The 22,873-nt window shown below is 47.5% G+C and overlaps 1 protein-coding gene across 1 annotated transcript in view; it reads left to right on the top strand.

Annotated features, from left to right (window-relative positions):
- EMILIN2 (elastin microfibril interfacer 2) overlaps positions 1 to 22,873 on the top strand; it is a 50,784-nt gene that overhangs the window by 3,100 nt on the left and 24,811 nt on the right. Inside the window, exon 3 of the mRNA XM_022551258.2 lies at positions 20,671 to 20,846. Coding sequence (XP_022406966.2) covers positions 20,671 to 20,846 — 176 coding nt within the window. The remainder of the gene's footprint in view (positions 1 to 20,670; positions 20,847 to 22,873) is intronic.

Below are 22,873 nucleotides of genomic sequence, written 5' to 3'. Positions count from 1 at the left end.
CTGCAACAAGAGGAGAACTTCCGAGCTCGGTGAGGCGTTGGGCGCTCAGCCACCATGGGCTGTGGGGACCTAGCACGGCTGTGCTTCCAGAAGGCTTAGACGATGCTTCGTTTGCATATATGGAGAGACTTAGATTCCAGACTGTGAATTTGGGTGTCGTCATGTGAAACTGGGAGCAGAGAGGGTTTCTGTGTGATTTGTGGACATTTTGAGTAATCACTTTCCTGAAGCCGTAAAGAACCTTCTGTGTGTCAGGCACTGTGTTAAGGCTGTTCATTCCATATGTTAGTTTAATTCTTGCAACATCCCTTCAAGATGAATACCACTGTCCCCATTTTACCAATGAATAAACAAGGCAAGAAGTTCCCTGACTTTCCTGTGGTCACCTGACAGGTAAGTGGCTGAGCTGCCTCCAGACCTGGCCTTTGTGGACCAGCCTCTGTCCCTGTAACAATAGAGAGAGACAGACAGACACAGAGAGAGAGAGAGTGTGTATGTGTGTGTATTTGAGTGTGTGCCTTCTGTCGCTAGCACACTGCTCAACTACTAGGAACATTTCCAGCTTCTTTCACGGAAGGCAATTCCCATATCAAAGTGAGTGAGCATCGTTGGTCTGTGTGCAAGCATGTGCACGTGTGTTCACGCCCATGTGCTTTACTCCCTTTCCCGGGGGTCATTTGTGAGGATACAGTGGACCACATCATTTTTCACACTGTCCACCATGCTGTGCAGTTTCTTATGTTATGAAAACACTGGCCGATTTGCTTTCTTTGTTTGGGTTGTTAGGCTGGTTGTTTAAAGGATACTACTAGGGAGGCGGGAGTGGTGGAGCTTGAGACATTGGGGAAGCCACACCTGTGCCCCCCGGCTGAGCCACCACCTTGAAACTTGTCACGGGGGGATGGAGGTAAAAGTATGCTTCCAGAAAAACCATTCAAAGCTCGTGTCCTGGGCTTCCCTGGTGGCGCAGTGGTTGAGAGTCCGCCTGCCGATGCAGGGGACACGGATTCGTGCCCCGGTCCGGGAGGATCCCGCGTGCCGCGGAGCAGCTGGGCCCGTGAGCCATGGCCGCTGAGCCTGCGCGTCCGGAGCCTGTGCTCCGCAACGGGAGAGGCCGCAGAGGTGAGAGGCAATCTCGTGTCCTGATGCTTGTGAGGTAGTGATACCATTCTTGTGTGCAGAGAATTCTTAATTCTTATGAAGACTTTTCTGTCACTAGGAATTTAAAATGAGGGCTCTCTCTGTCGGTCTGTGTCTCTTGCGCACTAGATGTGAGGAGCGGTCTGGATCCCCAAAGCACACGATTGTGTCGACAGACACCGCTTTGTCTTCCCTCAGCTAATTCCTAAGGGTGGCTGATCGGACCTGAAGAGGAGATGAGGGGAATTATCTGGTGATAATTATCCGCTGAGGAGGAAGGGCAGCTGCTGTAGACTCTAAAGTAGCATAAAGTTGGGTCATGATTTACCATTTACTCCTAATTCTTAAGATGGATCTAAGGACTTTTTCTCCCTCTGAGATCATTGTTTCACTTTACACTTCCACGTTAAGGAAGGCATAAATCTTTTAAAATTTCATTGCATTGAAGAGTTTTTCTGATTCATTGTAAAAAAAAAAAAAAAAAAAAACCTCTGGCAGCTCCGCCCGTTTGGTAGACTGTCACTGTCACACTGCCCCACACACACCCACCACGTAGCACTTGGGATGGTCCTTGGGGATCCACATCCGAGTCTGGGGTCTCCGCAGCGGCACCTGAGCATGGAGAGGGTCTGTCTTGGTCATGGGCTGGTTTTAGGGACACCTTTTGGGAGACATGGGGATGTGGGCGACTTAGAATTCTTCCTGTGGGGTGGGAATTGGGCAGGTTGATGTTCTTGGGAGGATTGATACAGTGTCCAGGGCTGACTTGGTGAGAATCTTTCCCCAGAGCACATCCTTGTAACGTGATGAGCCCCTTTATGTTCCTTATCTTCCGTCTTTACAGCAACCCCGGGGCATTATTCCAATTTTACAGGAGGGCATGTAGTCAGGAAGTAGCAGAGCCTGGACCCAAAACCAGGTCTGTTATTTCTAAGCCTTAGGCTCTTCCCACCCCACACCCCTGCACCCCTTGCTGTCTAAACCCACACCCTCTGAGGAGCGGCCCGAGGGGGTGTGTGTGTGTGCGCGACCATGTGTGATGCTGTGGCACTGACAGCTCTGGTGTGATGGGAGGGGGAGGGGAGGGCCTGAGCTCCCTTAGAGCCCCCCTCCACGTGGGCTGGCCATGCTTGGGTGCACCGCTGGTGGAAAACAGCACTGTCTTTCTTCTCCTTCCTGGACCCTCCCACTCAGCTTGGTCCAGCTGACTGCTGTTAGTATTTGAGGCGTTCGGGGGCGTCCAGTGTGCAGGGCGTCTCGCTGGTAAGAACACGGAGGACCCCAGATGTAAGGCAGGGTTATTCCCCTGTATTCACTTCCCTCTGATACTGCAAACTCACTGGGGTTTATCAGCATCCACCCAGCCCGGCCCCCACCCCCTTTCTTGGGTGTGTGGAGTCTTGGTGAAATTTTTCCTAATAGCTCTTAAAAAAAAAAATCTCATCAGTCAGGCAGGGGAGCTGGGTGAGGCCCACTCGAGGAGCCTTTGCTGCTGTGATAACACAGAGGGAGAATTTGTGAATTTGCAGCAGGTGTGAGTTCCGAGTGCCGAGTTTCCAAAACTCCTCTAACCCTTAGATTCTAGGGGGAGCAGATGGTCATTCATTTGGAAGAAACGTTTTCTATTAGGGAGCAATCTCAGCCAGGAAAAGCTTAAAAAGAGAAAAACACTTGAGATTGCGGCGGGGGGGGGGGCGAAATGAGGACTTACATCTTCTAGAGCCAATTCTACGTGTTTTATGTCTCTAGAAAGAGAATTCCTTTCGATTCAAAATGTGCCTTTTGTGTGTATAGCTTTGAGAGTGTCTCTTCCTTCTGTTTTTTAGCCAACGTCTTGTGATTCGTTGGCCGTGACGAGCGCTTGCTCCTTGGTACCGAGGGACCCCAAATCAAGCCCTGGGGAAGGAGTACCTGCACAGAGGTGCCTAGAGCTGCTTAGGGCCCTGCTGCCTCCCCCTCTTCGGGTCCCTGTCCTTACCAGCCTTTTCTGCCTCCCTGGGCTTCTCAGGCCTTCCTTTCAAGTGGCTTTGCTCTTTTGCTTTTTTTCCTCTTTTCCTCCTCCTGGGGTCCCAGTAGATAAGATGCTGTGTTTGTAGAGCCCTTTGGTGTTTCCAGAACATTTTCACGTTCATTATTTTATTTTATTCTCATCACAAGCTCAGACAGGAGATTAGGTAGGGCAGAGACTGAGGTCTTGGAAAAAGAACTTTATGCTTATGGGCTATACTTTCTAGCTTTCTTATCTTGGAGAAGAATGAATAGGATTCACATAGCGGTTATGGCCTTAAGGAAAAGAGTTTGTTTTTGTGAAACCTCATGTTATTCCCATTAACCGGTCTTCCTCCAACGATCCGTGATTCCACCACTTTGGCACTTGGTCATTGAATTAAAGTTCTGAGACAGCGAGAAAAGGGGAGATGGCGGGGGAAGGTCAGGGGGCAGGTGTCCCCTGAGGTAGTCCCTCGAGGCTGGCTGGTGTGGCCAATGTGTTCTGGAAGAGGAGATAGAAAATGCGGCTTCTGGCCCGACCTCTACCACCGCTGAGCTGTGTGACTTCAGGCTAGTAACTCAGCCTCTCTGAGGCGCGTTTTCCTCATCTCTACATTATGGGGGAGGTGACCGAGCTGTCACCAGCCATGTCTAACGAACACCCCGTGTTCTCACTGTTTGGATTTGTTGCTTCTCGGGTGGTCTCCTCTTCGAAGACTTTGACTTTCCCGCCAAGTTAGAGAACGGCTGAGGTGCTTAAGAATGAAATAAGTACATTCAGTGACCTAAGATAATAATTAAGAAAATGAAATGATTGAAATCGACTTTTCAATGTGAAGTTAAACCCAGAGGTTGTTTTGGAAGCAGAGCCCCTCATAGAGTGTCTTTGGGGAAAGCACGTAAGCGGTTACAGTCGATTTAAATAAGTGCTCTGGTTGCCGTGGGAACCTTGGTTCCTGGTTCTGCAGGCGTTTGGGTGTCCATGGCGGGGCCGTAGAGCCAGGTCAGCTGGGTGTTCAGGGATGCCTTCGCTGAGCCCCAGGCCATCTTGCATCCAGCCAAGAACACGCTGTTTTAATTCTTTGCTCTTGGAAAAACCCCTCTTCCTTGTGCTGGGAACATTAAGATGTTATTCATGTTTACTGAGTGTGAATAATGAGGCAGGTACTGTGTATGACAGTTACCCAGGGTTTTACATACTTTTTTTTAAAACCGTAAACTGACAGACTGCCAGTGTTCAGATTACTTCCAGACTGTCACCCAAATGTTCTGATTTATGGTTGGTTACATGACTGTTTCACTACTCAGAATTAACTGCTTCTCTGCTTGATGAGGCACTTTTCTGGACTTAAAAATAACAATGACCCACTTGATAAAACGACATGAGCGTGGCTTTGCCTGACGAACGATTTTCCTGCAAGGATCAAGAGAGGAACAGAGTAGTTTTCAGTATGACAGCAGTTCCCACTGGAGAAAAAATAATGAAATGATGAAAACGAAGCTCACCAATAAGTTTTCTTCTTTCCTTCCTGTTTTAAAGTGGTGATGGGTGCTGAAAAAAAGTAGGGAGGTTTCAAACGAACCAAATTCCTGGTTTGAAAATGCTGTGGAAGCAAATTTTCTGGGTGTGTCAGGACCCAGCTGCTGCTTTTTTTTTTTTTTTCCACCTAAAATAATATTAGAAGATTAAGGAATACGCCTAAAAATCATTCTTTGCAGCATCAGCCTTTCAGGACAGTGTATTTTGCTGAGCATTTGGTTCAAAGAAATTTGAGACAGGTAGTTTAGATGAGGTCTTCTCAAGCTGATCTTCTGACGAAAGGGAATTTGCCGTGAGACTTCTCAGCTTTTCCCGTCGTTCTCCCATCTTTCTCCACATTTGTGATGGTTAGGGTCACTCGAATGTGTGGGCTTTACTAGATTATCTTTTCTGAGATTTGCTCATGGTCTGTTACGAGGTACTAGAGATTTCCCTCTTGCTGAAAGCTGCTTCCCTGCATCTGCCCAGCCCGGATGCTGTTAAAGGATCGTGAGAGAAGTACCTAGATTTTTTTTTTCTAAACCATGGTGGTGAAAATGCCACTTGTGTTCTGCTAACTGAAGCTTTTCCGTGTATCTTGAAAGCGGAGCCCGAAAGCTGTGGTGGTGATTGCAACAGAGCTCAGGGCGGGGACGAGTTTCACAATCCAGCCCTTCACTAGAGATCTTTTCACCAATAATGTGATTCTCTGGCTCTTGTTGGTTTCAACCCCAAAAGCTCTCACATGCTGGGGGGATGACGGCCTTGCGCAGGGAGGCATCGCGAGCCTTTCTGGCTATTTCGAACATTACAGAATCTCTAGGCCAGCCGTGGCCCTGATGGTGCTCAGGCCTGGTTTATACATCAGGTGGCCCACCTTGGAGATGCCCCAGCTGCTGTCTGCTCGGGCAGCAGCTTTCCAGGACCACAGTGCAGCGTCAGGGCCCTGGCTCCGTCATGATAAACGATGTGCCTGTTCTCATCCCAACATGTTGCATCATCTTCTGGCCACTCTCAAGGTATCTGGGAGCCGTTCTGTTGCATCACTGCAGAAGACAGCTAGCAAGATGTAACCCAGACTCCCTGCTCACTGACGGTGCAGGAGGGAGGGAAGGCAGAAATACCATTCATGGCTTGTTTCCTGAACCAATTTGCATGGCGCCCTCTAAGCCCTGCTTAGCAGAATCGACAGTGGGAAATAACCATCCTGGTGAGGAGCCACTCTTTGTCATATGTCTAAAATATTCATCTACATCTTTTGACGTTTTGTGTTATTTTACACAAAATGGCAATTTGAAGGTGGCTATAAAAAGGAAAATTCTGTTTTATTTTCCTTAATCACTGGTCCATACCTTCAAAAGTACAAAAATAAATATTAGGCCTGAGTTCCCAGTAGATAAAACAATTGGTTGTGTGTCTGAACAGTAATCTGATACATTAAAATAAAACAAAAACAACAAAACTTTAGTTAAATCCTCATTTTGAAACTCTGAAAAAGACTTAATAATGCTGGTTTGGGTTTTCTCTTCACTGAGATATATAATCAGATAGTCAAGACTATCTAGCACTTTGCTTTTGCAATTCTGATGAGATTTTTTTCTTTTTAAATTTATTTTATTTTTGGCTGCGTTGGGTCTTTGTTGCTGTGCACACAGGCTTTTCTCTGGTTGCAGCGAGCGGGGACTACTCTTCGTTGCGCTGTGCAGGCTTCACATTGCGGTGGCTTCTCTTATTGGGAGCACAAGCTCTAGGCACGCGGGCTTCAGTAGTTGTGGCACATGGGCTCAGTTGTTGTGGCTCAGTAGCTGTGGCACATGGGCTTACTTGCTCCGCAGCGTGTGGGATCTTCCCTGACCAGGGCTCGAACCTGTGTCTCCTGCATTGGCAGGTGGATTCGTAACCACTGTGCCACCAGGGAAGTCCCTGATGAGATTTTAAAGTACCTGAATGCATAAAAATATATATATAAGGTGTATGTTATATATAAAATATATGTTTATATATAAAATACATATATTATATACAAAATGTACATATATATATAAAACAGCTTTATGGAGGTATAATTTACATGAACTGTACATATTTAAAGTTGTATAATTTAACATGTGTCTGTACCTGTGAAACCAACATCACACCAGGATATGGAGCATCTCCATCACCCCCAAGAATGTCCTCACACCCCTTTGTAATCCTTTCCTCCAGCTGCCCACACACATTCCCTCCTCAGGTAACTGATGAACTGTTTTCCATCACCGCAGGTGAGTTTGCATTTTCTAGAGATTTATGTCGAGTCATACAGTCTGTGGTGTCACGTTAGGTTTTTTCATTCAGCATGGTTATGTTAAGGTACATCCATGTTGTACTATGGAACGATAGCTGGTTACTTATTATTGCTCAGTAGGATTCCTTTGTATGTGTCCACCACCATTTGTATACAGTTGTTTTATAGCTGAGGACTCCTGGTGAAATACAGTGTGGAAACTCATTTATACTGATAGTAAGGTTACTGCTCTGATTTTTCTGAAGACCCATTGAGATGGTAAATACATAACAGATGTAGAATGCTGGATAAAACATAATGGAGTAAGAAAAACACGTTGCACATTTTCGCCCCGGGAAATGTTGGATTGAGGCTGCGTAATTAGCATACATCATTTCGAATTGGCACAAAGCTGAGAAGGGTTAAAGTAGGCTTATTATTTGAAGAGTCTTTGTTCCTTGGTTTCATTAAACAAATATTTTTGGGCACGGCCTCTGTCTGGCCCAGGACTAGGCCCCATGGGGACACAGCAAGGAACCCGACCTCTCTCTTGCCCTCCAGAAGTTCATGTCCAGTAGGTGAAATGAGACATAAACAGAAATAATTACAAAGTAAAAGATAGGCAAGAGAATTGCAATGAGAGAAGCACAAACAGCTGAGGATGTTCAGAGGTGGAGGAAACTATTTCCAGCCAGGAGGAATCTGAGAACTTGTTTGTAGGTGGTGACATCCTAGCAGGGCTTTGAAGGCAGGTTCCAGTTGAAAATATATGCATATGGGAGAGGATACCAGCAGAGGCCAAGAGAGGATGTTAGCCAGGGCCTGGAGGAGGGGGTGAAGGGAGGAGTAAGTCTTGGTGTCCGCAGGGCTGGTCCCTCTGAGGGCTGTGCAGGGGCCTCTGTTCCCGGCCTCTCCCCTTGGCTTGTAGATGGTCACCGTCTCCCTGTATGTCTCTGTCCACATTCCCCCTATTTATGAGGGCTAGGGCCCACCCAGATGCTCTCATGGTAACTTGCTTACCCCTCTAAAACCCTACCTCCAAATAAGGCCACATTCCCAGGTACTGGGATTCGGACTCCAACATTCTGGGGGTGACAGAGAATTCAAGCCATAACCCAGGGTTGGGAGTTCGGGCTTTATCGTTTAGGCGAAGGGGAGTCATGGAAGGTTTTAGACCAGGGACGCCAGCAGAGCTTCCGAGTGTTAATCTGGCAATTTGAGAGGGGAGAGGATGGATGGGTCTGGGGGACGGCAGGAGGGGCCCTGTCGGGAGCCTGGCCGGGGTCCCCGGTGGGCGGTGCTGAGGCAGATGTAGCGGAAGAAGTGGGTCTGCCCGTGGAGGGATGAGCAGTGACCGAGTTGGAACGGCCAGGTGACCACTTCGCTGTGCTTCACGCGCAGTAGCACTGCTGAGATTTAGGGTCTCTGAGCATCTGTGAGTCCGTTGTCAACAGTGTGGGTAAAAAGGGCCATACCTTGTGAAAGAAGGTGAATTCGTTCATGGACTGTTGTTTGGAGGTTATGGCAGTATTGCCTTTATCCACAGAACGATCAGGACCTCATTATTCACCACCTTTGTTGATCAGGAATCAACTCTAATCCTGCATGTGGGCAATTGGGTCTATTCTTATAGAAGCAGCCCATAGTTTTAGTCTTATTGCAAATTTTTGCCTTATGGTAAAAATAATTATATATGTCCTGTCTGATGTAACTGGTCTTTGGCTGAGTTCGCACTAGAACAGTGACTGCTATGGATAATAGGAGTATATGGGCTCCAGCTAAGTATGATTCTTCCATAGTAGATCCTGGTGGCCCAAGGAAAGCCATAGTGTGGTCCTGGTGGGCACCCAAAGGTTGTTTACTGAATGAATGGATGAAAGAGAAAGCATGTGGATTTTTTTTATTAAGACTATATTTTTTTGGAGTAGTTTAAGGTTTACAGCAAACCAAGGGGAAGGTAAGAGATTTCTCATAAACCCCTGTCCCCACACATGCACAGCTTCCCACACTATTGACATCCCCACCAGTGCAGTGCATTTCTTACAGTTGATGAACCTACACTGACACATCATCACCCAGAGCCCATAGTTTGCATTAGCGTTCATTCTTGGGAGAGAAAGGTTTTATTTAGCTTGTTTTTCCTCCCGTTGTTAAGACTCATATGTGCTGAGTTTGGTTTTCAGGTTTCAGGCCCGGAGACCATAAGTTTGAACAACTGTCCGTGGCTGTGTGTTTTGTTTTGTTTTGTTTTGTTTTTTGTGGTACGCGGGCCTCTCACTGTTGTGGCCTCTCCCGTTGCGGAGCACAGGCTCTGGACGCACAGGCTCAGCGGCCATTGCTCACGGGCCCAGCCGCTCCGTGGCATGTGGGATCTTCCCAGACCGGGGCATGAACCCGTGTCCCCTGCATCCGCAGGTGGACTCTCAACCACTGCGCCACCAGGGAAGCCCCGTAGCTGTTTTTAAAATGGAAATTGTGACATACGTATAGTCTTTGAAATGATTGTTCATGATGAATGAAAATACAGTGGCTTGCAGCTAAAATGAGGATTTGTGATATGATAGACTCCAGTTAAATCAAGCAAAGTAATGATGTACATTGTCGTTTAGATTCCTAAACTGGTCATCTCATTGTGACCTTGGAAAGCTTTTTTACCAAGGTGTAAGTGTACATTGACTCTCTGGGTGAAGTATGATGCAGCTTTGATTTTGGGAGGGTTCATGTTACACAGCTCTAAGAAATGGCTTGGTGTAATTGGGAGGATACAGTGACAAAAGATACAAGTGCATTTTGAAAAACAGAACTACCATATGACCCAGCAATCCCACTACTGGGCATATACCCTGAGAAAACCATAATTCAAAAAGAGTCATGTACCACAATGTTCACTGCAGCTCTATTTACAATAGCCAGGACATGGAAGCAACCTAAGTGTCCATAGACAGCTGAATGGATAAAGAAGATGTGGCACATATCTACAATGGAATATTACTCAGCCATGAAAAGAAACGAAATTGAGTTATTTGTAGTGAGGTGGATGGACCTAGAGTCTGTCATACAGAGTGAAGTAAGTCAGAAAGAGAAAAACAGATACTGCATGCTAACACATATATATGGAATCTAAAAAAAAAAAACATGGTTCTGAAGAACCTAGGGGCAGGACAGGAATAAAGACGCAGATGTAGAGAATGGACTTGAGGACATGGGGAGGGGGAAGGGTAAGCTGGGATGAAGTGAGAGAGTGGCATGGACATACATACACTACCAAACGTAAAATAGATAGCTAGTGGGAAGCAGTCGCATAGCACAGGGAGATCAGCTCAGTGCTCTGTGACCACCTAGAGGGGTGGGATAGGGAAGGTGGGAGGGAGACGCAAGAGGGAGGAGATATGGTGATATATGTATATGTATAGCTGATTCACTTTGTTATACAGCAGAAACTAACACACCATTGTAAAGCAATTATACTCCACTAAAGATGTTTAAAAAAGTGCATTTTGAGAAAGTTAAATATTGAAAATGTAGGGAATTATTTTAAAGATTATTTTTGAGACTTCTTTGAAAATACCATGTTTGCTTGTATATTTTATTTGCAAAGACTCATTGAAGTAAATTGTAGTGAAGATTTTGGGTAATGGGACAGCTTAGGCCCCAGCTTATGAGGAGGATGAGAGCTACTATGCAAACCACAGATCTTAGTGGTTTTATTTAAATAAACAAAACAAGATAATGCAATCTATGTAATTTTTCTTAAAAAAAATGATTTTAGGGTTTCCCTCGTGGCTCAGTGGTTGAGGGTCCGCCTGCCGATGCAGAGGACACGGGTTCGTGTCCCGGTCCGGGAAGATCCCACATGCCGCAGAGCGGCTGGGCCCGCGAGCCATGGCCACTGAGCCTGTGCGTCCGGAGCCTGTGCTCCGCAACGGGAGAGGCCACAACAGTGAGAGGCCCGCGTACCGCAAAAAAAAAAAAAAAAAAAAAAGATTTTAAGGAGATTGAAAGCAAGCCACTTCTCCTCTTCACCTCCAAGTCTGTATATTTGTCTCACTCCCCCTCAATTTACAAGAACTGTGATGCCTGGAAGCTTCCCTCTAGGTTGGAACATTTCCCACACTCTATTGTCCTGCAGTCCCTGAGTACCTGGGTTCCGGGGGGTTTTCTCGGAACCACATGGGTCTGGCCGAGGTATGGAACACCACACCCTCAGGTTCTTAAGAAAAATCCAGTTCTACAAGCCGGTATGAGCACGAGGGCTCAGTGAATGCTGTAGCAACACAAATGGCTTAACGGACATGGAAGGTGTTACCAACCTTAAAAATCCGTTGGCCACCCCAAGTCTCCTTGGAGAAAAGTTCCTCCTCGCTTCTTTCTCCTCCACAGCCTCCATCACCCCTTTCTATTTAAAAGCAAAGAAGCAAAATGCTTCTTTTTATCTTGCCCCTCCCCCTCTCCTTGTCTACACCTTCAGGCCTGGAGGTGGGCTGGGTTGTGGTAGCATCTTCCAAAGAAAAACCATGCTCCCTCTAAGCAGAGGGCAGGCAAATGTAAATGTCTCTACTTTGTTAAGTGTGGATTTAAAAGACATAAAGTAATACGGGGTTCGCCTGGACAATGTGAGAAATATGAAACTAGGATATAACATTTTGGTCCTTTTTTCCCCCAGTGTGATATAAATTAGAAAAGAAATATAAGTGTTCCTGTGTTTTCAATTCCCAGATTTCTTTTTTTTTTTTTTAATGAGAATGAATTGGCCCAAAGGAAGATCCCACAGAGAAACTCCTACTGTCTTAGGATTTTCTAAGCTTCTAAGTGACTGCCACCAAGTTCCAGGTGAGGCCTGTTTAAGAGCTTACCACCATCCGTGGTCACCATCCAAAGGTCCAAAATTGATTACAGATGGGGTATCATAGCCAGTTCCCTTTCTGTTTGGAAAAGCAGTACAGTCGTCCCTTGGGCTCCATAGGGGATTGGTTCCAGGACCTCCCACGGATACCAAAATCCACAGATGCTCAAGTCCCTTATATAAAATGGCATAATATTTGCATATAACTTATGCACATCCTCCTGTATACTTTAAATCACCTCTGGATAACTTATAATACCCAATACAATGTAAATGCTATATAAATACATAGTGGCTGGGTGCATGACAAATTCGTTTTGCTTTTTGGAACTTTCCAGGATTTTTTTTTTTTGCGTGAGTATTTTCGGTCTGCTGTGGGTTGAACCTGCAGATGCGGAACCGCCGATCCAGAGGGTTGCTTGTACTGAGAATGCCGGGTGGGCAGCTGCAAGCTGAAGGGTGGCTGGCAGATACGGAAGTTGAGAGAGAAGAGAAAGCACAGAGTGACTGGCGCCTGAGGGGGGAAGAATGTTGCAAACCGAGGCAGGGGACACACAGGAAAAGGGCTTTCGAAATTATTGTGAGTTCTGTAGGAGAATTTGAGGAAATCATTTTTCCTCTTAAAGAGGAAATGATCAAAAGAGTTACTCAGTGGCTCTGAGAAGAAACATTTGGATTCCCGAACCACAGAAAGTCACCCTTGGGGTGAGCATTACGCCAAAGGCTGAGGCCGCAGCTGTTTTCCGGGCCACACCGTGGGAACATGGGGAATGAGCGCATCCGGGCGCGATTGGGGCGGAGGGTGCTCTGTGATCCTGACTCCGGGGATGAGGAGATGGGATGTGAGTTCGAGAAATGGAATCCTGTACAATGGAGTTGGGGAAAGCAGCCTGCAGCGGCGATGGCCCTTCCCCAAAAGAATTGTTAGGGGAACGTGGGCCTTCGTTAGTGTTGGATTATTCTGCCGCCAGAAAGCCGGGGTGGTGCTCGGACCCTGGAGGCCTCCGCGCTCGCTCGCCCTTCCCCCACTGCAGACTTGAGCTCTGTCATGTGTTTCCCCAAGTGAGGAAGTTAAAACTAAGAATGCGGACTCCATGGCACACACGCGTAAACTGTATTTCATGCTGCTGGGCGCGCCCCGCGCTTGGAGATGATGTCATTTTTAGCAATGCAAGTTTGCTCCGAAGGAAGGTACAGGCCGCTCTTATGGTAAATCTGAAAATGACACTTCACTGTCTGTTGCAGCCGAGTTGGGACAGCCTCTCAGTTGAGCCGCTGGGCTTTCCTTCAATCACCTTTCTTTCAGGACTGTAGAATTTTTTCTGTCCTCAGGGTTAAGGAGGGTGATCCGTCGTGGGGAAAACTTATTCTACTCATTATGCTGTATGATCAGAGAAAATGGCTGAGAAGTAAAGAGGATTTTAGGGTTTGGAATCTAACTTGCCACTCTAAGTACGGAAGGAAATTAATTCAAGAAGAAATGGAAAAAGAAACAGCTTACAATTGTGGTTTCTCCAGCAAGACTCTCCTTTGTACTGGGGAACAGACAATCTGCTATACATACACTTTCATTTTGAGCACATTGCCTTGGTCTAGGGTCTGTGATTTAAGAAATGTACAAAGCAGGGACTTCCCTGGTGGTCCAGTGATTAAGAATCCACTGCATTGGCAGGCATGGGTTCGATCCCTGGTCCGGGAAGATCCCACATGCCGCGGGGCAATTAAGCCCGTGCTCCACAACTACTGAGCCCATGCTCTAGAGTCCGCAAGCCACAACTGCTGAGCCTGTGTGCCACAACTGTTGAGCCCACGTGCTGCAACTACTGAAGCCCGCGGACCTAGAGCCTGTGCTCCACAATGAAGAGTAGCCCCCACTCACCGCAACTAGAGAAAGCCCGCACACAGCAACGAAGACCCAGCACAGCCAAAAGAAAAAAATAAAGAAGAAATGTACAAAGCTGTATTGTAATCTGATTTTAATTAGGGTGCATCAATATGACTTCGAGATTCATTAGATGCATTTTGTATTTCAGAAATATATTTGCCCAAGCCTTCTGACTTTTAAAACTTAAATGGTTTGTCCTAAGGAGTCAGGCAAAATATTGAGCATTTCTTTCCTTCCACATTATTAATTTCTCCAGGCAGGGATCTAATTAAAAATGTGCAATGTAGCAGAAAAAGATAAGATGAGAACTGTGATTTGTGTGTGTGATGTGCTTTAACCTGGAAGAAGGCTATCTGGTTTCTTCACTCTCTCGTGGGGGGAGACTTTTTCAGAACGTGGACAGTTAGCCTTGGGGACCAGGGTCACCTCCTCAGATTGTCTTGCACATGGTTTCAATTGGCCAGTTTCTTTTTTACAGGTTTATTTATTTATTTTTGGCTGCATTGGGTCTTTGTTGCTGCACGCGGGCTTTCTCTAGTTGCAGTGAGCAGGGGCTACTCTTTGTTGCAGTGTGCGGGCTTCTCATTGCAGTGGCTTCTCTTGTTGTGGAGCACAGGCTCTAGGCGCACGGGCTTCAGCAGTTGCAGTGCGCGGGCTCAGTAGTTGTGGCACGCAGGCTCAGTAGTTGTGTCGCATGGGCTCAGTAGTTGTGGCTCGCAGGCTCTAGAGCACAGGCTCAGTAGTTGTGGCTCATGGGCTTAGTTGCTCCGTGGTACATGTGATCTTCCCGGACCAGGACTTGAACCTGTGTTCCCTGCATTGGCAGGTGGATTCTTAACCACTGCGCCACCAGGGAAGCCCCTCAAATGGCCAATTTTTTGATCGTCAGTAGACACAGTGGATTCAGATGGAAGTGTCTCTTCTGCTAGTGCAGAACCACTTTTCCTTCATGTAGTTCTGAAATCCCTTCTGTTTCAAACTTTATAGCCACTGCTGTATTTACTTTTGGCAAAGTGTTACTTTAATAAAAAGTTCACTTACTTATTCATTGATTGGTAGAATGATAACAAAAGAGAAAGCAAATCCATTTGTCACAAGCGGTTCCTAGAAAAATCAGTCCACTGTCTTAGCAATTTCTAAATTAGAACACTGAGACCAAACTTTGTAAAAGTGAATTTCTGTGTAAAAAAGGAAATTTGTTAAAATAAATTTATTCATTTATTTGGCTGTGTTGGGTCTTCGTTGCTGCACGCAGGCTTTCTTTAGTTGTTGCGAGCGGGGGCTACTCTTCATTGTGGTGCGCGGGCTACTCATTGCAGTGGCTTCTCTTGTTGTGGAGCATGGGCACTAGGCACGCGGGCTTCAGTAGTTGTGGCACGTGGGCTCAGTAGTTGTGGCTCACGGGCCTAGTTGCTCCGCGGCATGTGGGATCTTCCTGGACCAGGGCTCAAACCCCTGTCCCCTGCATTGGCAGGCGGGTTCTTAAGCACTGAGCCACCAGGGAAGTCCCCTTAAAAAGGAAATCTTGATACATGCTATAATATGGATGAGCCTGAGATGAAGGGGATCAGGACAGACCACCTCAAAACATGCCACTTTTCCATATTGATTATTTTGAGCTGAAGGCCATTGAGAAACCTCAGAGACAAGACCTTTCTGCCCTTTCCATTTATTCCCAAAAGCAGGGTGTGAGTTTCCTACCTCTCCTATACAGGGATGAGGGGAGTGACCCTAATCGCCAGAGACAGAGAGCCAGCACAGAGAGGAGTCTGTGTAAACAAACCTTACTAAAATAGCCGTTATCACCCATTAGTGTCCTACCCACATTCCCACAACTTATTGCCCCTAGAAGCCCAAACTCCCTTTCCTTTGTCTGATTCCTTCTCCACATTTTATCACCCTTTGTTAAAATGGTACATAAGCCTCTGAGTCTAACTGCTACTTTGAGTTTGCACTTCTTTCCTGAAGCCCCCATGCACATAAAAATATTCATATCAATAACATTTGTATGTCTTTTTCTCCTGTTAATCTGTCTTTTGTCGGTTTAATTCACAGACTCCAGGAACAAATCTAAGAGGGTACAGGCGAAGTCTTTTCCTTGCCTACAAGGACATTATGCTAAGTGACACAAGCCAGTCACAAAAGGACAAATACTGTATGATTCTACCTATATGAGGTCCCTAGAGTAGTCAGATTCCTAGAGACAGGAAGTAGAATGCTGGTTCCCAGGGGTTGGGGTGGGGAATGGGGAGTTAGTGTTTAATATGGGTGCGGAGTTTCAGTTTGGGGTGATGAAAAAGTTCTGGAGATGGGTGGTGGTGATGTTTGCACGACACTGTGAATGTACTTAGTGCTACTGAACTGTGCTGATAAAAATGGTTAAGATGGCACATTTTATGTAATGTGTATTTACATACTTACATTACTGTACCACAGTTTTTAAAAAATGGAATTGCTGTGGCTGGAGTGAACCGCCCTATGGAAAACCTGGAGCAGTAGCTGAATGCCAGACACCCACGTCTGCCCTGGGTGCGCATTCGGAAACTCTGGGAGATGATTTCTCACCTTTTTGTGTGGATTTTCCTTGTCCCTGGGGAGGTGGTTATTTCCCCAGGCCTGGGTGCTCCCTACCAGGGAGGGGAAGTGCCTCTTTTCCATCCTCTGTCCCATTCTGATTGATACTGGGTGGAGCTACACACACACACGGAATGAAGCAACAAGAGTTGACTCCAGGTTTTGGGGGGCAAGCCAGTGACTGGAAGAGGGAGAGGAGTTTACTATAAAGTCCATTCTTGGGAGAAATCCCAGTCAAATGAGTGCCCCCAGGGTCCTCTGGGTTTTCAGTTTGTGCAGAGTGTTAAAATAAAATACAGGTAAACACTAAATGCAGGGAAAAGATCCTTACTCTGTGGAACCACTGTCTAGATGGTCCTGTGCCAGTGATGTGTGGTTATTTCAGAGCAATGTTCTACTTGCAGTGCTGGGGAGATGGGAGGAGAAATCAGATGAACAGATAGACGTGAGCCCGTTGCTGTTCCCTTGACGATCTTGCGACGCTCTCGCCCAGTCCTGTCCGACAGAACTTTCTGTGATGTTGGAGATATTCACTCTGTTTATTTAATACCATAGTCACTGTGGCTGTAAAGCTCATGAAGTGTGGATAGTGTGACTGAGGAAGTAGATGTTCAGTTTTATTTAATTTTAATCAGTTTACATTTAAACACCCGCCCCCCCCGGTTAATGGCTGTCTTGGAAAGCCCAGCGCTGGCTCACCTTCTGGTGTTTGATTCTTGTCCTGTTCACATGACTGTGGATCCTGGAGCTCGACTGGGTTCTGGGAGGACTGAACCTCCTGGGTTCAGCTGGGTTAGACCTGAGGGTCGCTCTGGGGTTGTTATTATGGACACTGGACTTCCCCAAACCTTGTCAAAAGTAGTCCTAGTGTCATTAATCAATTGTTTGATCAATTACTGATTAACGATTAATACTCAGTTATTTATTAAGCACAATAGGACAGACACTGTGTTGAAAAGTGGGGGTCTTGTAGAGAACAGAGCCAACAGGCGTTCTTGCCCTCAAGGGCCCCGCGGTTGGCGGGGAGGATGAACTCTGGATGAGCAAATGCAAGTGTGAATGGAAGCAGGTGAGGCGAGGTCTCACCTCCCACCAGTGGGAAGGAGTCTTGGTGGGGGTGACGTCAAATGGATGCACACTTTGTCCCATTCTGTTTTAACAGGGACACTTCGTCATGTGGTCCCTGAGCTCTGATTCAACTCTTGCAGTCCTTTTCTTCCAACTTCCTTCTCATTAGCATCTCCTGGGCCCATCTGGTGCCTTGACATCGTGACTGAGCTTGTAAAAATGGTGACCCCTTGTCTCACCCCCCAAAAGGGCTTGAGAGGAGAGGAGGGGAGGGGAGAGTTGGGGAGAGTGGACAGGGCTGTGGGGCAGCTCACTGCCCACCTCCAGGGGTGCCTGAGGCAGCTGATCGGGGCTCCCCCTGGAAGGGATGCTGTTACAGACCTGACCCGAGGCTGGGATGGGGACCAAGGCTGTAGCCCAGTCAGCCCCTGGGCTCCAGCCCCGCCGGGCAGTGACTCTGTCCCTTTGGCTGCGGGCCCTTCCTTGGCCGCCCCCAGCTGGGTGCAGTTTGCTGATTTAGTAAATGTCCACAGAGCATCTTCCAAACACCCACTTCCCAGGGGCCCTGGGGTGACGCTTGGGCTGCTGCCTGGTTGTTGGGCCCCTGGGTGCCTGGGTCTGGGGCGCTTCTCAACTCTGGCTGCGCTTGGCGATTACGTGGGGAGTTTTTGAAAGGTACAGACACCTGGGTCCCCCCGCCTCAGACCAATGAAATTAGAATTTTGAGGGTAAAGGCCTAGGCATTTTTTTTAAGGCCCCCTGGTCAGGATACTGTCCCGCGGATCCAGGGCATGGGGGCAGGCCTGGGAGTCCTGCCTGGTGCTCCCCCATCCTCTGGGGGGCCCCTTGGCTGCCCCAGTGGAAGCAGCAGCCCGGTTTCTGCCAGGATATCCCAGTAGGGCTGTGGGGCTGGACAGACCCACCTCCCCCCATCATGCCCCCCTGAAATGAGTCCTGGGGACCTGCCGGTGCCTCAGGGATCGTGTTCTCGGGCACAGAGATGTGGCTGTGAGCTCAGGTGGCCCCCAGTGGCTTCCAGCTGTCACTGCTTTCACACGTGGGGCTGGAAACTTGGTTGGAGATGCAGTCAACCTGAAGTCCACTGAAACCGGAAACCTAGAGCAACAGGGGTGGGGGGTGGGGGGGGCGGAGGGAAGGAGGGTGCTCCAGGGAGCTTTCCTAAGTTATGCGCTAGCTCCGAAATCATCACTGCCTTCAACAAAAAGAATGAAGTGTGTTGGAAAAGCAAGAACTTCCTTGCGCTCGGCTGGGCGGTGAGGGGCTAAGTCCCCCGGGTGGGGTGGGGGGTCGTCCCTCGGCATCGAAGCTGCGGGATTTGGGCCCCTCGGCCCGGCTCAGCCACGGCCAGAAGGGTTTAATGAGGGCCGTCATCTCCCGGCACACGGAGAAAACCCCAGAGCAGACACATTTTCACATTCAATCCTAAATGCTCAGAGGAACCAAGTTTTTCTGAGATTACACGTTTTTCCAGCATTATGCTGTGCTTGAGCCTGCAAAACAATGAAGTGGAATTTTTCTTTCTTTTCCTGTAGTTTCTGGGACCACACAGAGGATGCTTTTGGTAGGTGGGGTGCTAGGGGGCTGAGGGCTAGTGTGGACCTGGACCGAATTAAGTGCTCAGGCTGCCTTCTTACCCAGCTTGTGGGCCCTTTTGGAACACGTCTGGGTGGGCGCGGTTGCTTCAAATTGAAGGCAGTTGCCAGTGAGATTGGCTGCTTCTGTGCACTGGGAGGGCCCTGCGGGGTCCAGGCGAGCACATGGCTTCAAAGTCTGGTCCTGGCCCTTCCTGACCATTGGAACCGGGAGAAGTCACTTAACCTCTACGAGCCTCTGTTTTCTCATTTGTGAAAAAGGAATGATGTATATAGTGGGGCCTTGATGGGGGACGTGGCGGGAATGAGAGAATGAAGAACCGGGAAGGCAGGTCTTGCACCTGCTTTGCCCCTGACCCCTTGAGCAGCCCTTCTTTTCTGTTTTACTTATTGGGCTTTCTCATCAGTTTTCCTTAAAAAGCCTCCCACCCAAGCGTCTCAAAATCCTCACACTCAGGCTGCACAGCAGACCAATTAAATCAGAGCCTCTGAGGGTGGGACCCAGGCACGGGTAGTTTTTCACAGGTCCCTGGTAATTCTAACACACGGCCAAGGTTGAGAACCACTGCCCTACAAGACCAGGTGAGATGGGTCAGTGAAGTGTTGGGACACTCCCGCTGGGGCAGTGCTGTCGGCAGGCCCTCCTGGAATTCCGAAGGGTCACCTTGCCTGTCCTGGCATGTGAGGTGGTTCCTGGCATGTGAGGTTTGGGGTGTCATGGTTTGGACCCTCAGGGAGGATGCCAGAAGTCCATTACATTTAGCCATTTGTAATTTTCTCAGGAATGTAGCTTTGAACTCTACCTGCCACAAGGCCGGGGACTGATGGAGTCACTAGGCTGGCACGAGGCCCCCGGATGCCCCCCTGAGCAGCACACAGCAACCCTGAGGACGTGATGCAAAGCCCATTTCTTTCTGGGAATCGGTTCCAAAAGGGGGCTAGCTGCTCGTGCTGGGGTGTTGGAAATGAAGAGAAAGTGACGAGGTTCAAGAGAGCTGTCGTTCCCAGTCAGAAAGAGAAGCCGGGGTGACCCAGGAGCCGGCTTGCCTCTGTGCTGTGAGCAGGGAGGGCCGCTGGGGGGTGAGCTCCTGGTTGGTCGCTCTGAGCGCTGTCTGTTCTGGGCTGAGGTCCAGCCCTGGGTCTAAAGGACTTTCCAGCTTGTTGCCAGGGTCTCTATGTGATGTACAAGTGCACCGTAAACGGGATTTTTGAATGGTTCCAATTCTGCTTCCTTATTTCTGTCATTAGCCGTGTGGACCGGGGCATCTTTTTAAAAAGATCTGAACACGAATAGCGTGAGATGCGTCTCCAGGGGCTCGCTGCTCCCTTTGTTGGTGTTGGGAGAGAGGGTGCCGAGATGAATACACAGGGGGCCATGGGAGGCGAGGGCACCCGGGGTGTTTCTCTAAAACACAAACCAAATGGCCCTGACTTACCTTGGAAAAACCTCCACAAAGCAGCGAATTGTATAAGTTTGTCGGTGAAATAAAAGCCCAGTTTGTGAACAATGTCCACATCCAATGAGATTCATGAGCCAAGTTTTTCTGAGTTGTCTGTTTCTCCAGCCTTTAGTGGGAGGGGACCTGGGGGCAGGTGGATGCAGGAGCTGGAGGAAGGAGGGGGGCAGGGCTGGACTAGAGGAGACCAGTGTTCCCCGCTGGGTCAGCCTGGAGAGAGCAGTGACCTGGAGCGTCTTCATTCGGGCTCAGCCAGGGGGGCCGGCGGTGTTTGCCACAGCAGCCAGTAAAGAGAGATGCCACCTTTTTTCTTCGGCAGTTATCGTGTGAATGTCAGACCCAGATACGTCACCAGGTACAAGACGGTGACACAGTTGGAATGGAGGTGCTGCCCTGGCTTCCGGGGAGGAGACTGCCAAGAAGGTCCCCGAGACCCCATGAAGACTCCCCACCCCACACCCGCTCGGCCGAGAAACAGTGTGAAGAAAGCCACAGGTAACTTCTGACTTGTGCTCTGCTTTGCAGGCCGCCACTGCTCCTTCAAACTACAGGATTTATGAGTTACAGTGTGGAGCTTTCCAAGTTCTTCCCAAAACACACATATATGCCTGCAGTAGACACATGGCACACAAATTTATTTGCAGAAGCAGTAGCGATCGGAAGACAGACTTTTAAAAAGTAAATTGCGGGCTTCCCTGGTGGCGCAGTGGTTGAGAGTCCGCCTGCCGATGCAGGGGAAACGGGTTCGTGCCCCGGTCCGGGAAGATCCCACATGCCGCGGAGCAGCTGGGCCCGTGAGCCATGGCCGCTGAGCCTGCGCATCCGGAGCCTGTGCTCTGCAACGGGAAAGGCCACCACAGTGAAAGGCCCGCGTACCGCAAAAAAAAAAAAAAAAAGTAAATTGCTTTGTTAGGGCCAACTGGCTGTGAAAGCCAAGGCCTTAGAGTGGGAGATGCTGCTGGTCTCAGCCTTGTGTGGCCTGAGGCACAGACAGAAGAAAGTCAAATGTAACGAGGTAATGATGCTTGGGTTGTTTTTACTTTACTTTTCATGTACAAGCTCCCATAAACCTGAATTTGAAGAAACTAAAATTGTTTCTTTTTCAAAAAGAAAAAAAGGTAAATAGAATCATTCTTATTCTGTTTGGGGTGAGATATTTGCAAAGCTAAGCCCCAAGTTAGAAGTGTCCAATGAGGCTGTTCTTAAATTTGCTTTTGTTTTTTTTTTAAGTGAAGTAGCACAAACTCAACGAATAGCTTAGAAAGCAATGATAATTTTCACCTTGGCTTTTAAGTGTAACATTAAGAAACTGACTTTTATGGATAAAAATATTTTGACATTTTATTCTACATCACTTTATCTTTTCTTCTTTTTTAAAGTTCAGTGAGAAAAACCTAGATTTTCTTATGAGTTAAATGTTTAAGTCATCTTTACATGATTATATTTTCCCATGAGGTGTTTTCAGTTTGTTTTGGTTTTTTTTTTGTCTGCATTGGGTCTTCGTTGCTGTGCGTGGGCTTTCTCTAGTTGTGGCGAGCAGGGGCTACTCTTCGTCACGGGGCGCGGGCTTCTCACTGTGGTGGCTTCTCTTGTTGCGGAGCGTGGGCTGTATGCGCATGGGCTTCAGTAGTTGCGGCCTGCAGGCTCAGTAGTTGTGGCTCACGGGCTCTAGAGCGCAGGCTCAGTAGCTGTGGTGCACGGGCTTAGTTGCTCCGCGGCATGTGGGATCTTCCCGGACCAGGGCTTGAGCCTGTGTCCCCTGCATTGGCAGGTGGATTCTTGACCACTGTGCCACCAGGGAAGTCCTGTGTTTTCGGTTTTGAAACTAGTGGTGTTTCCCAATATTGTCCGCAAAACAGACTTTAAAATAATTTTTATTATAAAAGTAATGCATATCTATTACAGAATGTTTATAGGAAAAATATTTAAGTACCCATAATCTCACCACCAAATGACAACTACTGTTAACATTTTACTATAGAACACTATTCTCTTTTCTACTTCTGCGCATACATTTTGTTAAAGAAAAATTCATTCATTCATCCCACAAATATTTATTCTATATCTGCAGGCTCTATACTAGGTTCTTAGGAAAAGAGAAAATCAAGGCAGACACAGTCCCTGACCTCATGAAAGGCAGACACTAGACAAGTAGTGAGGGGGCGTGTTGGATCATAGTGGACAGTTTATTTCTGTTTTGTTTAGTTTTACTTTTTATTTTATAAAAGTTTAAACATACATGTGGTTTAATGAGTTCAGTAGCTTTATAAGGACTATTAGGAAAAGCACTTTCTCTCCCACTTTCCCTTCTCAGGGGTAATTACTTTAAACTCTTTAAAAATTAAAAAAAATTGAAGTATAGATTTACAATACTATATTAATTACAGGTGTACAACGTAGTGATTCAGTATTTTTATAGATTATACTTCATTTAAAGTTATTGCAAAATAATGGCTATATTTCCCTGTGTTGTCCTTGTTTCTTATTTATTTTTTACATAGTTTGTACCTCTTAATCCTCTA

The sequence above is a fragment of the Delphinapterus leucas genome, chromosome 14, assembly GCF_059928025.1.
Source record: "Delphinapterus leucas isolate spDelLeu-1000000601 "Yukka" chromosome 14, BTC_Dleu_Yukka2, whole genome shotgun sequence".
In the NCBI taxonomy this organism is placed as follows: domain Eukaryota; kingdom Metazoa; phylum Chordata; class Mammalia; order Artiodactyla; family Monodontidae; genus Delphinapterus; species Delphinapterus leucas.
This window is presented reverse-complemented; position numbering and strand designations above follow the sequence as displayed.